General features: G+C 41.8%; 1 protein-coding gene across 7 annotated transcripts in view; it reads left to right on the top strand.

Annotated features, from left to right (window-relative positions):
• phf21ab (PHD finger protein 21Ab) overlaps positions 1-20,698 on the top strand; it is a 62,063-nt gene that overhangs the window by 33,650 nt on the left and 7,715 nt on the right. For 4 of the 7 annotated variants that reach the window (XM_036950659.1, XM_036950656.1, XM_036950669.1 and 1 more), the window contains 7 exons: positions 2,597-2,911; positions 3,043-3,141; positions 5,865-5,916; positions 6,027-6,106; positions 8,715-8,775; positions 9,673-9,845; positions 20,256-20,411. In XM_036950659.1, the coding sequence (XP_036806554.1) occupies positions 2,597-2,911; positions 3,043-3,141; positions 5,865-5,916; positions 6,027-6,106; positions 8,715-8,775; positions 9,673-9,845; positions 20,256-20,411 (936 nt within the window). Of the gene's footprint in view, positions 1-2,596; positions 2,912-3,042; positions 3,142-5,864; positions 5,917-6,026; positions 6,107-8,714; positions 8,776-9,556; positions 9,580-9,672; positions 9,846-20,255; positions 20,412-20,698 lie in introns of all 7 variants that reach the window. The other 3 variants (XM_021565319.2, XM_036950678.1, XM_021565344.2) reach the window with 3 other exon arrangements.

Below are 20,698 nucleotides of genomic sequence, written 5' to 3'. Positions count from 1 at the left end.
CCCTCCCTACAAAGACAAACATCTAACTCTGCCCATCGAAGTAGATGAGGTAATATTCTAAACGTGTTTGGCTAAATTGCACAGAGTCATCTTTGTAATCTTTTTCTTTCAACATCCTATATAAACAATAGTTGATGAGTGGCGGGAGAGGAACATGGAGGAAGCAAGCAGACTGAGAGCATACCCAAGAAGGGAGCCTATGTTTCCATGGAGTGCGCCTGCCCCAAGTCCCACCATTGTTCACCCTTGAGCTACACAGCTTGGTCCTAAAGTGAATGTGAAAGGGGTTTTGGAGTTGTTTTTAAAAGTGGTATGAGTCTTTTTTTTTTTCTCTTTTTTTTTTATTTTCTTTTTTTTCTCTCCCACATCAACCTGTCCGTCGCCACATATAATTTACTGAGGAGTTGTCAAAGTAGGCTACTATTTAAACTTTTTGTCAGACCTAGTCTGTACTAAATCTTACTGAGAGAGGTAATCTACATTTTGAAATACTCTGAATAGTTGTTTGCATTTTTACATTGTTACAGTAGTAAGAATCTTTGTCAATACGATGGCCTACTTTGTGTGGGTGCGTTTTAGATTTTTTCCTCTCAATGCAACAAGTATTAGATGAAGATTAACTGAATTGTTGTCAAAGTAAGCTACTATTTCTGCATTTGGTGTCAGGCCTGATCGGTACTAAATCTTATTGAGAGAGGTTATCTACATTTTGATATAGTTATTTACATTGTTACAGAAGTAAGTCATTGGCAGTCAAATAGCCTACTTTGTTTGGATTTTGAAATGCATTCCGAATTGTCCTCGTCACATTTTTTGATAATTTTAAATATTTATGTGTAAATACTATTTCTACGTATAATATTTTATACTTGGTACATTTTGAGTCAGTAACTTAGTCAAATTTACTACAATTTGAATACTCAAGTTTTATGTTGTGTGTTTATCGTTTTTTGATAGTGAGAGTCTTTACACAATGGAAGACAAAATTAATGTTATACCTATAGGCATGAATGTGGTATCATATTAAAGAGGAGGTTGTGCTCTTTAAAACTACACTGAACAAAAAACAGAAATGCAACATGTTAAGTGTTGGTCTCATATTTCGTGAGCTGAAATAAAAGATTCCATAAATGTTCTATACGCACAAAAAGTGTATTTCTCTCAAATGTTGTGCATACATTTGTTTACATCCCTGTTGGTGAGCATTTCTCCTTTGCCAAGATAATCCATCCACCTGACGTGGCATATCAAGAAGCTGATTGAACAGTATAATCATTAGACAGGTGCAGCTTGTGCTGGGGACAATAAAAAGGTCACTCTAAAATGTGCGGTTTTGTCACACAACACAATGCCACAGATAACGTGTCGAGATCCTGAGGCTCATTGTCGTGCTATTCATCCGTCGCCATCACCTCATGTTTCAGCATGATAATGCACTGCCCCATGTCTCAAGGATCTGTACACAATTTCTGGATGCTGAAAATGTCCCAGTACTTCTATGGTCTGCATACTCACCAGACATGTCACCCATAGAGCATGTTTGGGATGCTCTGGATCGACACGTACAACAGTGTATTCTAGTTCCTGCCAATATTCAGCAACTTTGCACGTCCATTGAAGAGGGACAACATTCCACAGGCCACAATCAACAGCCCAGTCATGGGAAATCCATAGATTAGGGCCTAATGAATTCATTTAAATTGACTGATTTCCTTATATGAACTGTAACTCAGTAAAATCTTTGAAATTGTTACGTTTACTTTTGTTCGTGTGTAAGTTCTTGTAATTGTAATTTGTTCTTTGTTTTTGTGCTATGTCTTGTTTTGAAATATATGTGATTTGTTTTATCTTAATCTCTTAATTCTAGAATGTTGCTGTAGATTATTATTGAGGTCTAAAGGATTACATTTGCAATTATTGATTTTTGTTTCACATCTTGAAGTGAAAAATCTGAGTCTCTGTATCACTCATTTACCGTGGAATTGCCCATAACCTGTTTTTAACCCTGGGTGTGAACGTTTGATTTAATGCCCTGTTATTAAGGTGTGTAATGCCACTGGGAGCTCAGCATCCCTCAACAGTGGGCTCATTCTTAGTCAAGCTTTAGGCATTCCAGTCCAGCGCGACTCACAGTAAGTCCATCCAACCAGGGGGTTAAACTAAATTGTGGTGGGCTATGGTGTATTGAACTCCTAGGAAATAACAACGCGACTCTAACAGGCCATGTCGACTCCTGCAAAAATATTTCTGCTTATATGGATAAGGAACACCAGCAAAGGCAAGAGGAACATTGGCAAAACCACAAAGGTTACCAGTATTTTTGCTGGTTTTGATTGTGTTCCTTTTAAAAATGAATGACTGCTCACATCTGTGGTGTCACTTTTACTTACAACTGACTTACCTAAGTGTTCATAGTCAAGTGGCGACTGTAGTATGCCTCCATCTACAGTCAGTGATATCTCAGCACCACGTTGGCATTACCTGACCCTGGTCAGTCCCTTTTACACACGTTTATGAAGACCCCTAAGCTCCAAAATGACACGTAATGCCTTATCGACTAATTGGCTAAACTTTGACCCCTATCCTCCCGACTCAGGTCCGTCCGAAGCCCGTCACGCCCAATAACAACGTGCCAATCGCCCCGGCACCCCCTCCGGCCATGATGGCGGCGCCCCAGTTGCTCCAGCGGGGCCCGGTGATGCTGACCACCAAGTTGAGCTCCTCCTCGCTGACCTCCAGCGCCGGGCCCATCCACCAGGTTCGCATTGTCAACGGCCAGCCATGTGCTTCCTCTGGCGTCAAAAGTGGCCAGCACACAGGCACTGTGACAGGCATCGTTATCACGGCCCCGGCACGCCTCGCCACCCCCAAGCAGACACTGCAGATCAGCAGCCTCTCCTCAGACACCAAGGTCAGTACCATGGTTAGGGGATGGGGAAAGCGACTTGTCTCCTTTTCAGAATTGAAGTCATTCTACACTTATAACTCTTACTTTGTTGGTTTGTGATTTGAGAGCTTTGTTTTCCTCTCACATGTTTCCAGGCTGTTAAAACTCACAGGGGATTGGAGCAGAAAATGTTGGCAAGCAGCACCCCTCCTCTGTCTCCAGCACCCAGACCGAAGAGAGAGGACAATCCTCAGGTACACTGGAGTTGGCACTAATGCTTCATTGTAAACTTGGGATCAAACCAGCAAATCAAATGCATACTTTTACATTTTGGGGAGTATCAGCCTACTGATAGAACCTCAGTATTAGACAATCCTTCACAGATAACATTCTGTAATGAGGCAGGCTCTGCCAAAGATACAGTATAAACATATCAAGTAAATTATAGATAGTGCCTTCAGAAAGTATTCACACCCCTTGACTTTTTCCACATGTTGTTACAAACTGGGATTAAAATGGATTTGTAAAAAAAAATATCTGTCAAAATACACAGAAGGTAAAACACAGGAGGTAAAAATATATGAAAAATGAAACACATCTTGATTAGAAAAGTATTCCTTGAGGTAATACATGTTAGAATCATCTTTGGCAGGGATTACAGTTGTGAGTATTTTGGGGTAATTCTAAGAGCTTTGCACACCTGGATTGTACAATATTATTATTTACAAATTCTTCAAGCTCTGTCAATTTGGTTGTTGATCATTGCTATACAGCCATTTTCAAGTCAACTGAAACTAGGCCACTTAGGAACATACAATGTCTTGGTAAGCAACTCCAGTGTATATTTGGCCTTGTGTTTTTGGTTATTGTCCTGGTCGAAGGTGAATATTTCTCTGTGTCTGTTGGAAAGCAGACTGAACCAGGTTTTCCTCCACGATTTTTTTCCCTTTGCCTAGCTCGATTCCGTTTCCTTTTAATATAAAAATAACTCCCTATTAATTTCCGATGACAAGCATACCCATAACATGATGCAGCCACTTCCATGCTTGAAAATATGAAGAGTAGTATTATGTGATGTTGTGTTCAATTTGCCCCAAACATAATACTTTGTATACAGGACATGAAGTTAATTTCTTTGCCACATTTTTATCAGTTTTACTTTAGTACCTTATTGCAAACAGGATGCATGCTTTGTAATATTTGTATTCTGTACAGGCTTCCTCCTTTTCACTCTGTCAGTTAAGTTAGTATTGTGGTGTAACTACAATGTTGTTGATCCATCCTCACTGTTCTATCACAGCCATTCAACTTTAACTGTTTTAACGGTTTTAAAATCACCATTGGCCTCATTGTGAAATCCCTGAGCGGTTTCCTTCCTCTCCGGCAACGGAGTTGGGAAGAACGCCTGTATCTTTGTAGTGACTGGGTGTATTGATACATCAAGTCACTATCCACATGTAATTAATTACTTCACCATGCTCAAAGGGATAGGCCTATTCCATTTTTAACAATCTACCAATAGGTGCCCTTTGCGAGGCATTGGTCTTTGTGGTTGGAGCTGTGTTTGAAGTTCACTACTCAACTGAGGGACCAGATAATTGCACGCTATACAATGCCTTCGGAAAGTATTCAGACCACTTGACTTTTTCCACATTTTGAGTTTACAACCTTATTCTAAAATTGATTAAATCGTCCCCCCCTCGTCAATCTACACACAATAACCCATAATGACAAGGCAAAACCCGTTTTTTTAAAAACATTTTTGCAAATTATTATAATCTTTAAAAATGAAATATCACATTTAAATAAGTATTCAGACCCTTTACTCAGTACTTTGTTGAAGCAGCGATTACAACCTTGAGTCTTGGATATGAAGAAAAAAGCAATTACAACCTCAAGTCTTCTTGGGTATGATGCTTCAAGCTTGGCACACCTGTATTTGGGGAGTTTCTCCCATTTCTTCTCTGCATATCCTCTCAAGCTCTGTCAGGTTGGTTGGGGAGTGTTGCTGCACAGGCATTTCCAGGTTTCTCCAGAGATGTTCAAGTCCGGGCTCTGGCTGGGCCACTCAAGGACATTCAGAGACTTGTCCTGAAGCCACTCCTGCCTTGTCTTAGCTGTGTGCTTAGGGTTATTGTCCTGTTGAACAGTCTGAGGTACTGAGCGCCCTGGATCAGGTTCTCATCAAGAATCTCTCTGTCCCTGCAAAACATCCCCACTGATGCTGCCACTACCATGCTTCACTGTAGGGATGGTTTAAGGTTTCCTTCAGACGTTCAATCTTGGTTTCATCAGACCAGAGAATCTTTTTTTTTTTTTTTAACACCTCCCTGGCCAATGCCCTTCTCCCCTGATTTCTCAGTTTGTCCGGTTGGCCAGCTCTAGGAAGATTCTTGGTGGTTCCAAACTTCTTGAATCTCAGAATGATGGAGGCCACTGTGTTCTTGGTGACTTTCAATGCTGCAGATTTTTTTGGTACCCTTTTCCAGATCTATGCTCGGCACAATCCTGTCTCAGAGCTCTACGGACAATTCCTTCGACCTCATGACTTAGTTTTTGCTCTGACATGCACTGTCAGCTGTGGGACCTCATATAGGAAGGTGGACTTACCACAGGTGAATTTACCACAGGTGAACTCCTATCAAGTTGTATAAACATCTCAAGGATGCTCAATGGAAACAGGATGCACCTGAGCTCAATTTCGAATCTCATAGCAAAGGGTCTAAATACTTATGTAAATAAGGTATTTCAGTTTATGTTTATAAATTGGCAAGAAATTTAAAAAAAAATGTTTTCACTTTGACATTTTGGGGTATTGTGTGTAGATTGAGAGAGGAAATAATAATCAATTTTACTAAGGATGTAACGTGAAAAAGTCAAGGGTGTGTGTTTTAAATATATTTTTTGGGAATTCTCCTCACACAGGGCCCCATTTTTGTGGGGGGTTGTCCTAATACCCTTTCATTGTTTCCCCCAGAAACTTGCCTTCATGGTTGCCCTCGGACTTGTCACCCATGACCATATGGAAGGTAAGTGCGGCCGGTTAGGCCTAAATTAAATTCCAGTTGCTACATTCACCTACATTCCCTAGAAGTTTATACTGAAATGCTTGTATTAAGATGCTGCTCTTTGTTTATAGAAATTCAAAGCAGAAGGCAGGAGCGTAAGCGAAGAACAACGGCGAACCCGGTGTACAGTGGAGCTGTGTTTGAGCCCGAGGTATGGCTGTTCTTCTACTTATCACATTTTTTAAAAAAGAAAAGAGAGTAGAGTGAGTGTGTATAGAGAGAGTGTGTAACCACACATTACTACAACAACTGATACACAATCAATGTTGGGCTGATTACTTTCACTTATAACACCCAGATGTTTTAAAAACAGGCACCTACTATAGCATTATTTTATTTAGTAGCCTAAAATTAGTATTTCCAAATTGCGATGTGTGAGATTATGAAGGTCCTATCATTCACATGTTCTTTATGTGTGAGGGCATTGTCACAGGGCTCCATACTAAAGTTTTCAGCCCATGATTGGGTTGCACCAAAAATTTGTGGCAGGGTCACGCAATAGACTAAATGTATAGCCAAATCATCTTTTAAAGTCATTCAACATGCTTCATTAAGAAGTGTACTAGAATAAGATGGTATGATTTAAGAAATTAATTGTTTAATCTAAAATGTCCAGAAAGGCATGATTCCAGATGTTTTTGGTGTGATTGTTGGGATTTTTGTTGTTTATTTGACTGTCAAGATGGGGTTCCAGAATTTCAATTTTTTTGTTCAATAGAGATTAATTTGTCTACATGGGGCACTAATGTCAAATAGCCCGGGCTAATTCACCACCAGGGTAGTAGTAGCTAGAATGCTAACTCTCAATGATATATCCCAATATTTAGGTTACTGATAGGAGGCGACGCCATGTAATTTGATATCAGTAATAAATTGAATGAAAAGGCCTATTCGCTCACCTTAAAAGAATACAAAAAAAGCCATCCACCCTTGATGGGCGATCAGCAGAACAACAATAGAATCTTTGAGAGCATGTGAGAAGTTTTGAATATGTGCTAAATGACAGCAATGCTGACAAATCAGCTCTTTTTAAGAATGTAACTGTAATCCAATGATGTTTTAAAAAAATCTATTTTTTTATTTTTTTAAGTAATCCAAGCTGATTAGTTTCTTCATAAGCCGTGGCTACGGGTACAGAGATTTTGCCCATGCCCCCGCCAGCCCCTCCAGAGACCTCTTTCTTAATGCTAAATATCAGGATCACATTGTTATTTTACTGTTATTTTACACACACATTTGAAGCTGCTGCTCACACTCCGCCTCCCTTCGAGTTTCGCTTATTTACTCACCTTCTGAACCATGATGATGTAGCCTATGTCTCTGCCTCATATTTCTGAACAGCTGAAATAAAAACCCCGCGGCGATTTGAACGAACATTGTAGAACGTATATATTATCAAGGCTATAACCTATCTGTCTGTTGTAACTGATATTGCAGTTGCACAGCAGGACACAGTCCCTACACTTTCGAGCAAAACAGTCAGCGTTTTGTGTGATGTTGGCTAATCTTTATGGTTGCTGCCATATCGTAGTTCCTGAGAAAAGAACGCCACTTGACTGCCTGTCTGTCTCCTGCGCAATTTAGGCAATATTGGCAATGATGACTAAAAAAATAACATTGAATCGCTAATTAGACGCGTTCCACCTCTGGGCAGCCGAATGTTCTAGGCAGCCAAGCATTTGTCCAGACCGGTAAAGAGTCTGAATGGGCAAGTTTGTTTTTGAATGGCCCAGTGCCATAGTTATGCCATATGTTGATATTGTGGCGAGAGGAAATACCAGCATGTAAGTCGGCAGCTAAGAAGAACATTAAGTCACTAGACTGCCTGTTTGTGTTGTGCTTATGATTTTATTTGTATTCATTTAACCTTCATTTAACTAGGCAAGTCAGTTAAGAACAAATTCTTATTTTACAATGACCGCCTACCCCGACCAAACCCTCCCCTAACCCGGACGACGCTGGGCCAATTGTGCGCAGCCCTATAGGACTCCCAATCACGGCCGGTTGTGATACATCCCGGGATCGAACCAGGGTCTGTAGTGACACCTTTAGCTCTGTGATGCAGTGCCTTAGACTGCTGCACCATTCGGGGGGGGGTGCAGTATTTGCAACACTGACAACACATTTTGTACGAACATGTCGATTGAATGAATGTTTTTTGTGTAAAACATGTAAATAGCATAAGAACGATGTTTTTTCTAACTGAGGAATGGACTGCAGTAGTTCAAACAGTTTTGTATACAGCATGAAGTTTGCAGGCTACACTAGTGACCAGACAAAGGAAACCAAGGAGGGGAGAGAGGCAGCGGAGCACTCGGCACAGCAGCTACGTAGGCAACGGAGTAGGCACTTGGCTACGTAAAAAACAATATCCTGCACATGTGCAGAAATATCTGTATTTTTAGCATAGGCAAATTGGGATACAGAAACTCCATACTTCATATCTGTAATCGGATAACGTAATCTCTATTACATGTAATCCATTACTACCCGACCCTGTACAAAATGTGTTTCTTATTAGGTTGAATGCCAGTGCACATACTTTTTAAAATGCGACCATAATACGCACCGTTTTCCTTGCATGTGGATATCTGAATTCATGTGAATATCTGAATGCATGGACTCCGAGTTAGAATCTAGCCCTGTGTAGCATATGAAAAGAAAACGGGTGTCCTTTTTGAGTGAGCAACATGGACTTTGCAGTCAAATCAAAGCTGGATTTGTTCTCCCACATATGTATTCCTTTCGACGCCGTGCAGAGGAAGAAGAGTGCAGTGACCTACCTAAACACTCCGCTCCACCAGGGAACCAGAAAGCGAGGTCAGTATCCACTCAACAAGCTGTCAACACTGGAGTCTGTAAACACCTGCACATACACCTGTTCCAATGCCCAGGGGACATATAGATGTATACATTACTGAGCTGGCCTATATTTGATGCATGTATGTTTTAATCTACTTAAATGTAAATGGTATGAAATGCTCTGAATGTCTCACACACAACTTTTCTGCTGACACCTCTTTGCTTGCTGGTCCTAATCCCATGCAGGGACACTTACTAAGAGACTGCTATTCTGACCTTGAAGACTTCGTTTTGACTGCCTTTTCTTTATCCCTAACTGTAGAAATTTCTTGAGTTTTTCCAATTGTCATTTGTGAAAAACGGAAGGTTTTGGTTAGAGGGATAATAGTTCATCTCAAAGTGTAACAGTGTCAGATGTTTCCATGCATCAACTAGAGCGGAGTCAATTTGTTGATCCGAGCACTAGGAAATCGGTAGGCCTCAACCCCAAATGAATGCGAAAGATAGGCACCATCCAAATACACTTACACACCATGTTTTGCTGTATGAAAGCATCTGACAAACTGTGATTCACATTGAACTGTCCCTTTTTGAGGTTGATTTGTAGACGTCCTAGTGAATAGGGAGAGATGTCTCACTCCCTTCAGCTGTCAGCTTCCCTCCACCCTGCCAACGTATTTGCTCTGCTTTTTCTTTTGAACCCCACTTGCATGTAGCTTCTGTCTCTTAGTGCACTAACTCCGCTCTGTGCTTCTCCTCCTCCACCCTCAACTCAACACCATCCCCTTTTTCACGCTAGCCAACGAGGACCGCCTGTCAAAGGTATGTTGGACAGACGGTTTGTTTGTTTGTTTGTTTCCCTCCCACCTCCATTTTTTTTTTTTTTTTTTTTCCCGTCTGTCTCATTTCACCCAGGTCGCCCACCCAAATACAGCAGTGTTCCGGAACTGGGCAGCCACACCCCGACCTCCCCCTCCAGCTGTCTCACTGCTTCCCTGGTCCCCGAGCGGCCCAACACGGGGGGGAGCTTCCCCTTCCATGTCCACCCCCACCACTCTCTCCCCCTGCCCAGCCCCAGCTCTGGGGATGTAAGTAGCAGTTGGAGAGACCAGAACAGCAGCCTGGACTTTCTGGGGCTCTATCCCCACTTACTTACCTACTGTCGCCCCTCCCTTTTTTATACCGGTGGTATTATCCACAGGCTGTAACCTCCCCATCACACGCAAATACTTAAGTGGAGTTCAAATCTCCCAGTTCCTTCACGTCTAAAGACCTAGACAAGTACAGACACTTGTTTATTGATTTACTCCCTACTGTCTGATCCTGATCTAGTTATTTAATTGTATTTATGCATTACAAAGAGAACAGTACCCCTCTCCTTAAATTTAGTACCGCCCCAGTACCTCTTTCCCCCTACTCTGAGGAATAATTGATAGCCTGTCAAATTTATAATTTACTAATTTTATGTTTTAAGTAGGATCAGTTTGTTTAGATCCTCTTTTAAATGCCATTAAAATATACTGCAGTTTATTACATAGGTTAAACTATAATTTTAAATAAGAAATGCAGAATGGTATGCACAGTGGCTTTTATAATGGCCTTCACCCATTTCAGTGTTGGAATTACACACATGACTTAAGTGTTCTCTTTTTATAGGGTTTCTAACTAACTTATTTAGCCTCAGTTTCAATTTTTCTCATTAGGAAATGCGACTGAGAATGAGATTTGGGTCTTGGCGGTGTGCTTTGATGTGGGTGTCTCTTGTGTGGGAAGCATTTGTACATTCACTCTGCCAAAACAGTACGCAGTTAGTCACTCACTGTTCTAGATAATTTATAACAATCTAACCTGGTCTTGTCTGGAACTAGCCTAGGCTGGCTAGCAAGCTAGCCAACTTCTTTAGCCAATTAGCTTCAGCCAGCCTGTGTGCAACTGTGGCAAAATTGGTTTGACTATGGATAGCCGGTCTGTGGGGTTAGTTGGGGACTGCCAGTATATATTACATTATATTGTAATTCATGTTGTACATTTTTTTAATGAAATGCTTTGAATATTTGTATATGAAGTTCTACAATTTGTTAGGGATTTTTGGATCCAATTTTAGAGTGGAAATATTCACAGATAACTGATATACACTATTTATACAAAAGTACATGGACACCTTTTTTGGCACCTTTTCAACAAATCAGTTCGTAAAATTTCTGTCCTGCTACAGCTGCCCCGGTCCACTGTGCTGTTATTGGGAAGTGGAAATATCTGGGAGCAACTATGGCTCAGTCACAGTGTTAGGCCACAGAAGCTCACAGAACGGGACTGTCGAGTGCAGAAGCGCATAGCGTGTAAAACTCGTCTGTCCCCGGTTGCTACATTCACTACCGAGTTCCAAACTGCTTCATGAAATGGGTTTCCGTGGCCAAGCAGCCAGGCCTAAGATCACCATGCGCCATGCCAAGCGTCAGCTGGAGTGGTGTAAAGCTCGTCGCCATTGTATTCTGGAGCAGTGGAAAGGCATTCTCTGGAGTGATGAAGCACGCTTCACCATCTGGTAGTCCGACGGACAAACCTGGGTTTGGCGGATGCTAGAAGAACGCTACCCGCCCGACTGCGTAGTGCCATCTGTAAAGTTTTGGTGGAGGAATACTGGTCTTGGGCTGTGTTTCATGGTTCGGGCTAGCCCCCTTAGTTCCAGTGACGGGAAATCTTAACGCTACAGCATACAATGACATATTAGTCGTTTCTGTGCTTCCTACTTTGTGGCAACAGTTTGGGGAAGGTTTTCCTGTTTCAGCATGACATTGACAATCCCCCGTGCACAAAGCGAGGTCCATACAGAAATGGTTTGTCGAGATGGGTGTGGAGGAACTTGACTTGCCTGCACAGAGCCTTGACCTCAACCCCATCCAACACCTGTGGGATGAATTGGAACGCCGACTGCGACCCAGGCCTAATCACCCTAGGAAGAGTAGCTGCTGCTTTTGCAACAGCTAGTGGGGATCCTAATAAAAAAAACAAATACATCACTGCCGACCTCACTAATGATCTTATGGCTGAAGAGAAGTCCCTGCAGCAATGTTCCAACATCTAGTGGAAAGCCTTCCCAGAAGAATGAAGGCTGTTTATAGCAGCAAAGGGAGGACCAACTCCATATTAATAATGCCCATAATTTTTGAATGAGACGTTTGACAAGTAGGTGTCCACACACTTTCGGCCATGGAGTGTATCTGCCGATTATTATAATAATGATATTAAAAACTGAAATTTAAATCAATAAAATTAAAATTAAAAATATATATATACACTGCTCAAAAAATTAAAGGGAACACTTAAACAACACAATGTAACTCCAAGTCAATCACACTTCTGTGAAAGGAAACTGTCCACTTAGGAAGCAACACTGATTGACAATAAATTTCACATGCTGTTGTGCAAATGGAATAGACAACAGGTGGAAATTATAGGCAATTAGCAAGACACCCCCAATAGAGGAGTGGTTCTGCGGTTTGTGACCACAGACCACTTCTCAGTTCCTATGCTTCCTGATGACTGATGTTTTGGTCACTTTTGAATGCTGGCTGTGCTTTCACTCTAGTGGTAGCATGAGACGGACTCTACAACCCACACAAGTGGCTCAGGTAGTGCAGCTCATCCAGGATGGCACATCAATGCGAGCTGTGGCAAGAAGGTTTGCTGTGTCTGTCAGCGTAGTGTCCAGAGCATGAAGGCGCTCCCAGGAGACAGGCCAGTACATCAGGAGATGTGGAGGAGGCCGTAGGAGGGCAACAACCCAGCAGCAGGACCGCTACCTCCGCCTTTGTGCAAGGAGGAGCACTGCCAGAGCCCTGCAAAATGACCTCCAGCAGGCCACAAGTGTGCATGTGTCTGCTCAAACGGTCAGAAACAGACTCCATGAGGGTGGTATGAGGGCCCGACGTCCACATGTGGGGGTTGTGCTTACAGCCCAACACCGTGCAGGACATTTGGCATTTGCCAGAGAACACCAAGATTGGCAAACTCGCCACTGGCGCCCTGTGCTCTTCACAGATGAAAGCAGGTTCACACTGAGCACATGTGACAGACGTGACAGTCTGGAGACGCCGTGGAGAACGTTCTGCTGCCTGCAACATCCTGCAGCATGACCGGTTTGGCGGTGGGTCAGTCATGGTGTGGGGTGGCATTTCTTTAGGGGCCTCATGTGCTCGCCAGAGGTAGCCTGACTGCCATTAGGTACCGAGATGAGATCCTCAGACCCCTTGTGAGACCATATGCTGGTGCGGTTGGCCCTGGGTTCCTCCTAATGCAAGACAATGCTAGACCTCATGTGGCTGGAGTGTGTCAGCAGTTCCTGCAAGAGGAAGGCATTGATGCTATGGACTGGCCCGCCCGTTCCCCAGACCTGAATCCAATTGAGCACATCTGGGACATCATGTCTCGCTCCATCCACCATCCATCGCTCCATCACAGACTGTCCAGGAGTTGGCGGATGCTTTAGTCCAGTTCTGGGAGGAGATCCCTCAGGAGACCATCCACCACCTCATCAGGAGCATGCCCAGGCGTTGTAGGGAGGTCATACAGGCACGTGGAGGCCACACACACTACTGAGCCTCATTTTGACTTGTTTTAAGGACATTACATCAGTTGTTGGATCAGTTGGATCAGCCTGTAGTGTGGTTTTCCACTTTTAGTTTTGAGTGTGACTCCAAATCCAGACCTCCATGGGTTGATAAATTTGATTTCCATTGATAATTTTTGTGATTTTGTTGTCAGCACATTCAACTATGTAAAGAAAAAAAGTATTTAATAAGAATATTTCATTCATTCAGATCTAGGATGTGTTATTTTAGTGTTCCCTGTTTTTTTTGTATATACAGTGCCTTGCGAAAGTATTCGGCCCCCTTGAACTTTGCGCCTTTTGCCACATTTCAGGCTTCAAACATAAAGATATAAAACTGTATTTTTTTGTGAAGAATCAACAACAAGTGGGACACTTTTGCACGCTTTCAAACTTTTTTAACAAATCAAAAACTGAAATATTGGGCGTGCAAAATTATTCAGCCCCTTTACTTTCAGTGCAGCAAACTCTCTCCAGAAGTTCGGTGAGGATCTCTGAATGATCCAATGTTGACCTAAATGACTAATGATGATAAATACAATCCACCTGTGTGTAATCAAGTCTCCGTATAAATTCACCTGCACTGTGATAGTCTCAGAGGTTCGTTAAAAGCGCAGAGAGCATCATGAAGAACAAGGAACACACCAGGCAGGTCCGACATACTGTTGTGAAGAAGTTTAAAGACGGATTTGGATACAAAAAGATTTCCCAAGCTTTAAACATCCCAAGGAGCACTGTGCAAGCGATAATATTGAAATGGAAGGAGTATCAGACCACTGCAAATCTACCAAGACCTGGCCGTCCCTCTAAACTTTCAGCTCATACAAGGAGAAGGCTGATCAGAGATGCAGCCAAAAGGCCCATGATCACTCTGGATGAACTGCAGAGATCTACAGCTGAGGTGGGAGACTCTGTCCATAGGACAACAATCAGTCGTATATTGCACAAATCTGGCCTTTATGGAAGAGTGGCAAGAAGAAAACACTTTTTATGGATATCTTTAAGAAATGGCTGTTTAAAGTTTGCCACAAGCCACCTGGGAGACACACCAAACATGTGGAAGAAGGTGCTCTGGTCAGATGAAACCAAAATTGAACTTTTTGGCAACAATGCAAAACGTTATGTTTGGCGTAAAAGCAACACAGCTGAACACACCATCCCCACTGTCAAACATGGTGGTGGCAGCATCATGGTTTGGGCCTGCTTTTCTTCAGCAGGGACAGGGAAGATGGTTAAAATTGATGGGAAGATGGATGGAGCCAAATACAGGACCATTCTGGAAGAAAACCTGATGGAGTCTGCAAAAGACCTGAGACTGGGATGGAGATTTGTCTTCCAACAAGACAATGATCCAAAACATAAAGCAAAATCTACAATGGAATGGTTCAAAAATAAACATATCCAGGTGTTAGAATGGCCAAGTCAAAGTCCAGACCTGAATCCAATCGAGAATCTGTGGAAAGAACTGAAAACTGCTGTTCACAAATGCTCTCCATCCAACCTCACTGAACTCGAGCTGTTTTGCAAGGAGGAATGGGAAAAAATGTCAGTCTCTCGATGTGCATAACTGATAGAAACATACCCCAAGCGACTTACAGCTGTAATCGCAGCAAAAGGTGGCGCTACAAAGTATTAACTTAAGGGGGCTGAATAATTTTGCATGCCCAATTTTTCAGTTTTTGATTTGTTAAAAAAGTTTGAAATATCCAATAAATGTCGTTCCACTTCATGATTGTGTCCCACTTGTTGATTCTTCACAAAAAAATACAGTTTTATATCTTTGTTTGAAGCCTGAAATGTGGCAAAAGGTCGCAAAGTTCAAGGGGGCCGAATACTTTCGCAAGGCACTGTATATACACACATACACACAGTACCAGTCAAAAGTTGACACACCTACTCATTCAAGGGATTTTCTTAATTTTTACTATTTTCTACATTTGTAGAATAATAGTGAAGACATCAACTATTAAATAACACATATCATGTAGTAACCAAAAAAGTGTTAAACAAATCAAAATATATTTTATATTTGAGATTCGACAAAGACCATCAAGCGTTATGATGAAACTGACTCATGAGGACCGCCACAGGAAAGGAAGACCCAGAGTTACCTCTGCTGCAGAGAATAAGTTCACTGCACCTCAGATTGCAGCTCAAATAAATGCTTCAGAGTTCGTGTAACAGACGCATCTCAACGTCAACTGTTTAGAGTAGACTGTGTGAATCATCAGGCCTTCATGGTTGAATTGCTGCAAAGGAAAACACTACTAAAAGACACCAAGAAGAAGAGACTCGCTTGGTCCAAGAAACACGAGCAATGGACAATAGACCGGTGGAAATGTCCTTTGGTTCCAACCGCCGTGTCTTTGAGACGCAGAGTAGGTTAATGGATGACCTCCGCATGTGTGGGTCCCACCATGGAGCATGGAGGAGGTGGTGTGGGGGTGCTTTGACACTGTCAGTGATTTTAATTAGAATTCATAGCAGACTTAACCAGCATGGCTACCACTGCGTTCTGCAGCGATATGCCATACCATCTGGTTTGCGCTTAGTGGGGCTATCATTTGTTTTTCAACAGGATAATGACCCAAAACACACCTCCAGGCTGTGTAAGGGATATCTGACCAAGGAGAGTGATGGAGTGCCGCATCAGATGACCTGGCCTCCACAAACACCTGACCTCAACCAAATTTAGATGATTTGGACTGCGGAGTGAAGAAAAAGCAGCCAACAAGTGCTCAGCCTATGTGGGAACTCCTTCAAGACTGTTGGAAAAGCATACCTCATGAAGCTGGCTGAGTGAATGCGAAGGGTGGAAAGTCGTCATCAAGGCAAAGGGTAGCTACTTTGAAGGATATAAAATATAATATATATATATATATATATATATATATATATATATATATATATATATATATATATATATATATATTATATATAATTTTTTTTTTTCTTTTTTATTTAACACTTTTTTGTTTCCTGCATTGTTCCATGTGTTATTTCATAGTTTTGATGTCTTCACTATTATTCTGCATTGTAGAAAATAGTACAAATATAGAAAACCCTTGAATGAGTAGGTGTGTGCAAACTTTTGACTTGTACTGTATGTGTATGTAAAACAGCCCTACAACGATACTCAGAAAGCTGATTTCTTAAGTTTGATGAAAGAACATTATTGGAAGCACCACATGAAATGTATGTGCACCTGAAAGATGAGTTTTTTTGTTTATGGAAAGACTGTTACTCTATTGAAAGGAGTATAAACTACAATGATTCCGGCAAAAATATTGCCTAGGCTCTGAAGACTGAGCTGCCTCATTGCCCCCCAGCAAAACTAGCTTACATTTAGGCTATTGTTTAATGTCTATTTCACACTATGTTGAGGTAAAAAAAAATCTGAGCAATAATGCTTGTATGGATGTCAACCCCAATACATGTTCATGTCATCAATCATCTGCATTACAGTTAAACTACCACCAATTTATGTATGCTAGCTATGCTACCAGCTTATACGAATGGGAGTTAGCATTTAGCGGTTCCTTTTTCTAAACCTGAAAAGGGACGACTTCTAAATGTTATGCAGCAAAAACAGCCAAATACAGTTGAAGTCGGAAGTTTACATACACTTAGGTTGGAGTCATTAACTCGTTTTTCAATCACGCCACAAATTTCTTGTTAACAAACTATAGTTTTGGCAAGTCTGTGCATGACACAAGTAATTTTTCCAACAATTGTTTACAGACAGATTATTTCAATTATAATTCACTGTATCACAATTCCAGTGGGTCAGAAGTTTACATACACGAAGTTGACAGTGCCTTTAAACAGCTTGGCAAATTCCAGAAAATTATGTCATGGCTTTAGAAGCTTCTCATAGGCTAATTGCCATAATTTGAGTCATTTTGAGGTGTACCTGTGTCTGCATTTCAAGGCCTACCTTCAAACGCAGTGCCTCTTTGCTTGACGTTATGAGAAAATCTAAAGAAATCAGCCAAGACCTCAGGAAAAAAAAATTGTACACCTCCACAAGTCTGGTTTATCCTTGGGAGCAATTTCCAAACGCCTGAAGTTACCACGTTCATATATGTACAAACAATAGTAAGCAAGTATAAACACCATGGGACCACGTAGCCGTCATACCACTCAGGAAGGAGAAGTGTTCTGTCTCCTAGAGATGAACATACTTTGGTGCGAAAAGTGCAAATCAATCCCAGAACCACAGCAAAGGACCTTGTGAAGATGCTGGAGGAAACCGATACAAAAGTATCTATATCTACAGTAAAACGAGTCGTATATCGTCATAACCTGAAAGGCCGCTCAGCAAGGAAGAAGCCACTGCCAATAAAAAGCCAGACTACGGTTTGCAACTGCACATGGGGATGAAGATTGTACTTTTTGGAGAAATGTCCTCTGGTCTAATGAACCCAAAATAGAACTGTTTGGCATCATGTTGTGGGGGTGTTTTGCTGCAGGAGGGACTGGTGCACTTCACAAAATAGATGGCATCATGGAGGAAGTAATATTATGTGGATATATTGAAGCAGCATTTCCAGACATCAGTCAAGAAGTTAAAGCTTGGTCGTAAATGGGTTTCCAATTGGACAATGACCACAAGCATACTTCCAAAGTTGTAGCAAAATGGCTTAAGGACAAAAAAGTCAATGTATTGGAGTGGCCATCAAAGCCTCAAAGCCCTGACCTCAATCCCATGGAAAATTTGTGGGCAGAACTGAAAAAGCGTGTGCGAGCAAGGAGGCCTACGAACCTGACTCAGTTACACCAGCTCTGCCAGGAGGAATGAGCCAAAATTCACCCAACTTATTGTGGGAAGCTTGTGGAAGGCTACCCGAAACGTTTGACCCAAGTTAAATAATTTAAAAGCAATGCTACCACATACTAGTTGAGTGTATGTAAACTTCTGACCCACAGGGAATGTGATGAAAGAAATAAAAGCTGAAATTAATCATTCTCTCTATTATGCTGACATTTCATATTCTTAAAATAAAGTGGTGATCCTAATTGACCTAAAACAGGGAATTTTTACTAGGATTAAAAGTCAGGAATTGTGAAACTCATTTTAAACGTATTTGGCTAATGTGTATGTAAAGTTCCGACTTCCTGTATATCCAAATTGGATTTTAATAATCACATTGTGAGCCTGTTACCATACGTATTTGACAAATATCCACTTTGTTAGATCAGATTTGTTCAATATGCGCCAATCTAGCTTCCTCCTATTCCCCCCCACTGTCTATTTCATTGACCTCTTTACCGCATCTATCCCTGTTTACCGCTCTCTCTCGGTCTCTCTCTAGGAGTTCAAACTAATTTTCATGTGTTGAAATCCCTACACAAAGTTTCATGAAGATATTTTTTAGTTGTGAACTTGTTCTAATAGCCTTTCGTCAACCTTCTCCATGTTTGTTGTCAAGGAAGTGAGTTTGTGTGTTATACAGGATGTACCACACCCACTTACGTCAACCAACCATGTCTATGCGGAGCTATGCGGAGCCCTGGACATTGTTAAACATTTTGGGAGGTGCGTTGCATCGGCGTACCAAGCTCGGTTTGGCCTCCGGAGGCTCCGCAATTGTGTCAAAGCATAAATTGGCTTTCAGGGTTAGGGTAGGGATTTAGCGTGGGGACATCCCAAGGTTTCCTGATAGCACTAACCCTCAGTGAATTGTGTCAAGTGTTCTCACAGGTAGTTAGCTGGGGGTGGCGAAACGTGAATATGAACCGGTCCCTGACATGTGACAACCCATGCATAAAAACCTAGCTACGAAGCATTACTTTGTAACCTGCTATGTTTGTTTTTGTGTCTCTGAAAAAGAATTACTGACAGAGCTTGAGGAATACCCTTCGCAAAAAGCAAATATAACCCACCAGATTTCGCAGGCTTCACTAAAGGACTGTAATGTTAACGTTACCACAGTTGAATGTTCCTAGCACGGCACTGTATTTATGTTTGGGCATAGCATCCATTGTTTGTCACAACACCCAACACTTCACGTAACAGTTTGACCAGTGCGCATTTGACACTTTATTGAGCTGGCAAGCTTCTATCTACTCGGCACTCACCGTAGAAGCAGTAACAGTTAGTTAGTTCACTGTGGTTCACTCTCTCCTCCGACTGGTGTAGTTGCATTGGGTGATAGTGTCCAGCCAAAGCAAGATTGACTTATAGCCATGTAAAGAGCACCCTGTTCAGGCACCAAAAAAGTCTCCTATGAAGGACGCTTTTTTTCTTCATCTTATATCGGACCTTTTCTGTAGATTAAATGCCGACACAAATCCATGAAAGGTAAATATCGGTCAACTGATATATCGGTTGGGCTCTCCAATTCATAGTTGGTTTCTTTATTAATTTAAATTTGGAGCTAATGAAATGTTTCGGATTGTCCAATTTGACTGACTAGCACCATAGGGATATCCAAACCAAAATTTAGCATGGTCAGTGCGTGTTGGGCATTACGATCTGGTCTCTTGCAGTTGTGCTCCAAATGTATGAGTACTTGGATGCTGTGGGCATGTTGGCAGGATTTAAATAAACGCAACCCAACGAAAACTGTTACATACCATTCATTCCTTGACATACCCTTTTTTTCCTCATTATCTCGCAAATCTCTGAGACTAAATTTATGACACGAATGATCTAACACTTTGTAGTCCATTTTGATACTAGAATAATTCTGACGTGTCTCCATGCCACATAAGCCGTCTTCAGCCACTTTTTAAGTGTCTTCTTTAAACGCCACAAAGACCCTAATATAATTCGATAATCCTCAAATCAACAAACATGGCCCCTCCCCTCTGCCCTGCCTCTGCACACCTGATTGGTCAGGCCTAGACGGGCAGTGAAACTGATTGGTGCAATTCTTCCTGACAGGGAGACATCCATGAGGATTTCTGCACTGTGTGCAGACGCAGTGGCCAGTTGCTCATGTGTGACACATGCTCACGTGTCTATCACCTGGACTGCCTGGACCCACCCCTGAAAACCATTCCTAAAGGCATGTGGATCTGTCCCAAATGTCAAGACCAGGTAAACGCAGCACCCGACCTACTGATCAGGGGGGGGGCATTGCCCAGCAGTCCAGTGGTTCAGTGGTCTAGATCTGAAAAATTGGTTGCCTTTTCAAAGTGGGCAATTGCCACAGAATTGTCCACAGGTTATCCAGAAATGTAATCTTCCCCTTAGGCTGTCATCAGCTAGGCCTTTTTCCTAAACGACAACATTAAGATATGGCTGTTCAAGAAGGAACGGCAAGCTTCAACATGATTCAATATTGTTTTATGTTATTCTTTCCCATTCATTTTGTTAGTGGATGA

This window comes from Oncorhynchus mykiss, chromosome 2 (assembly GCF_013265735.2).
Source record: "Oncorhynchus mykiss isolate Arlee chromosome 2, USDA_OmykA_1.1, whole genome shotgun sequence".
Taxonomy (NCBI): Eukaryota; Metazoa; Chordata; class Actinopteri; order Salmoniformes; family Salmonidae; genus Oncorhynchus; species Oncorhynchus mykiss.
Note: the sequence above shows the minus strand (reverse complement) of the source record. Positions and strands in the feature narration are given on the sequence as shown.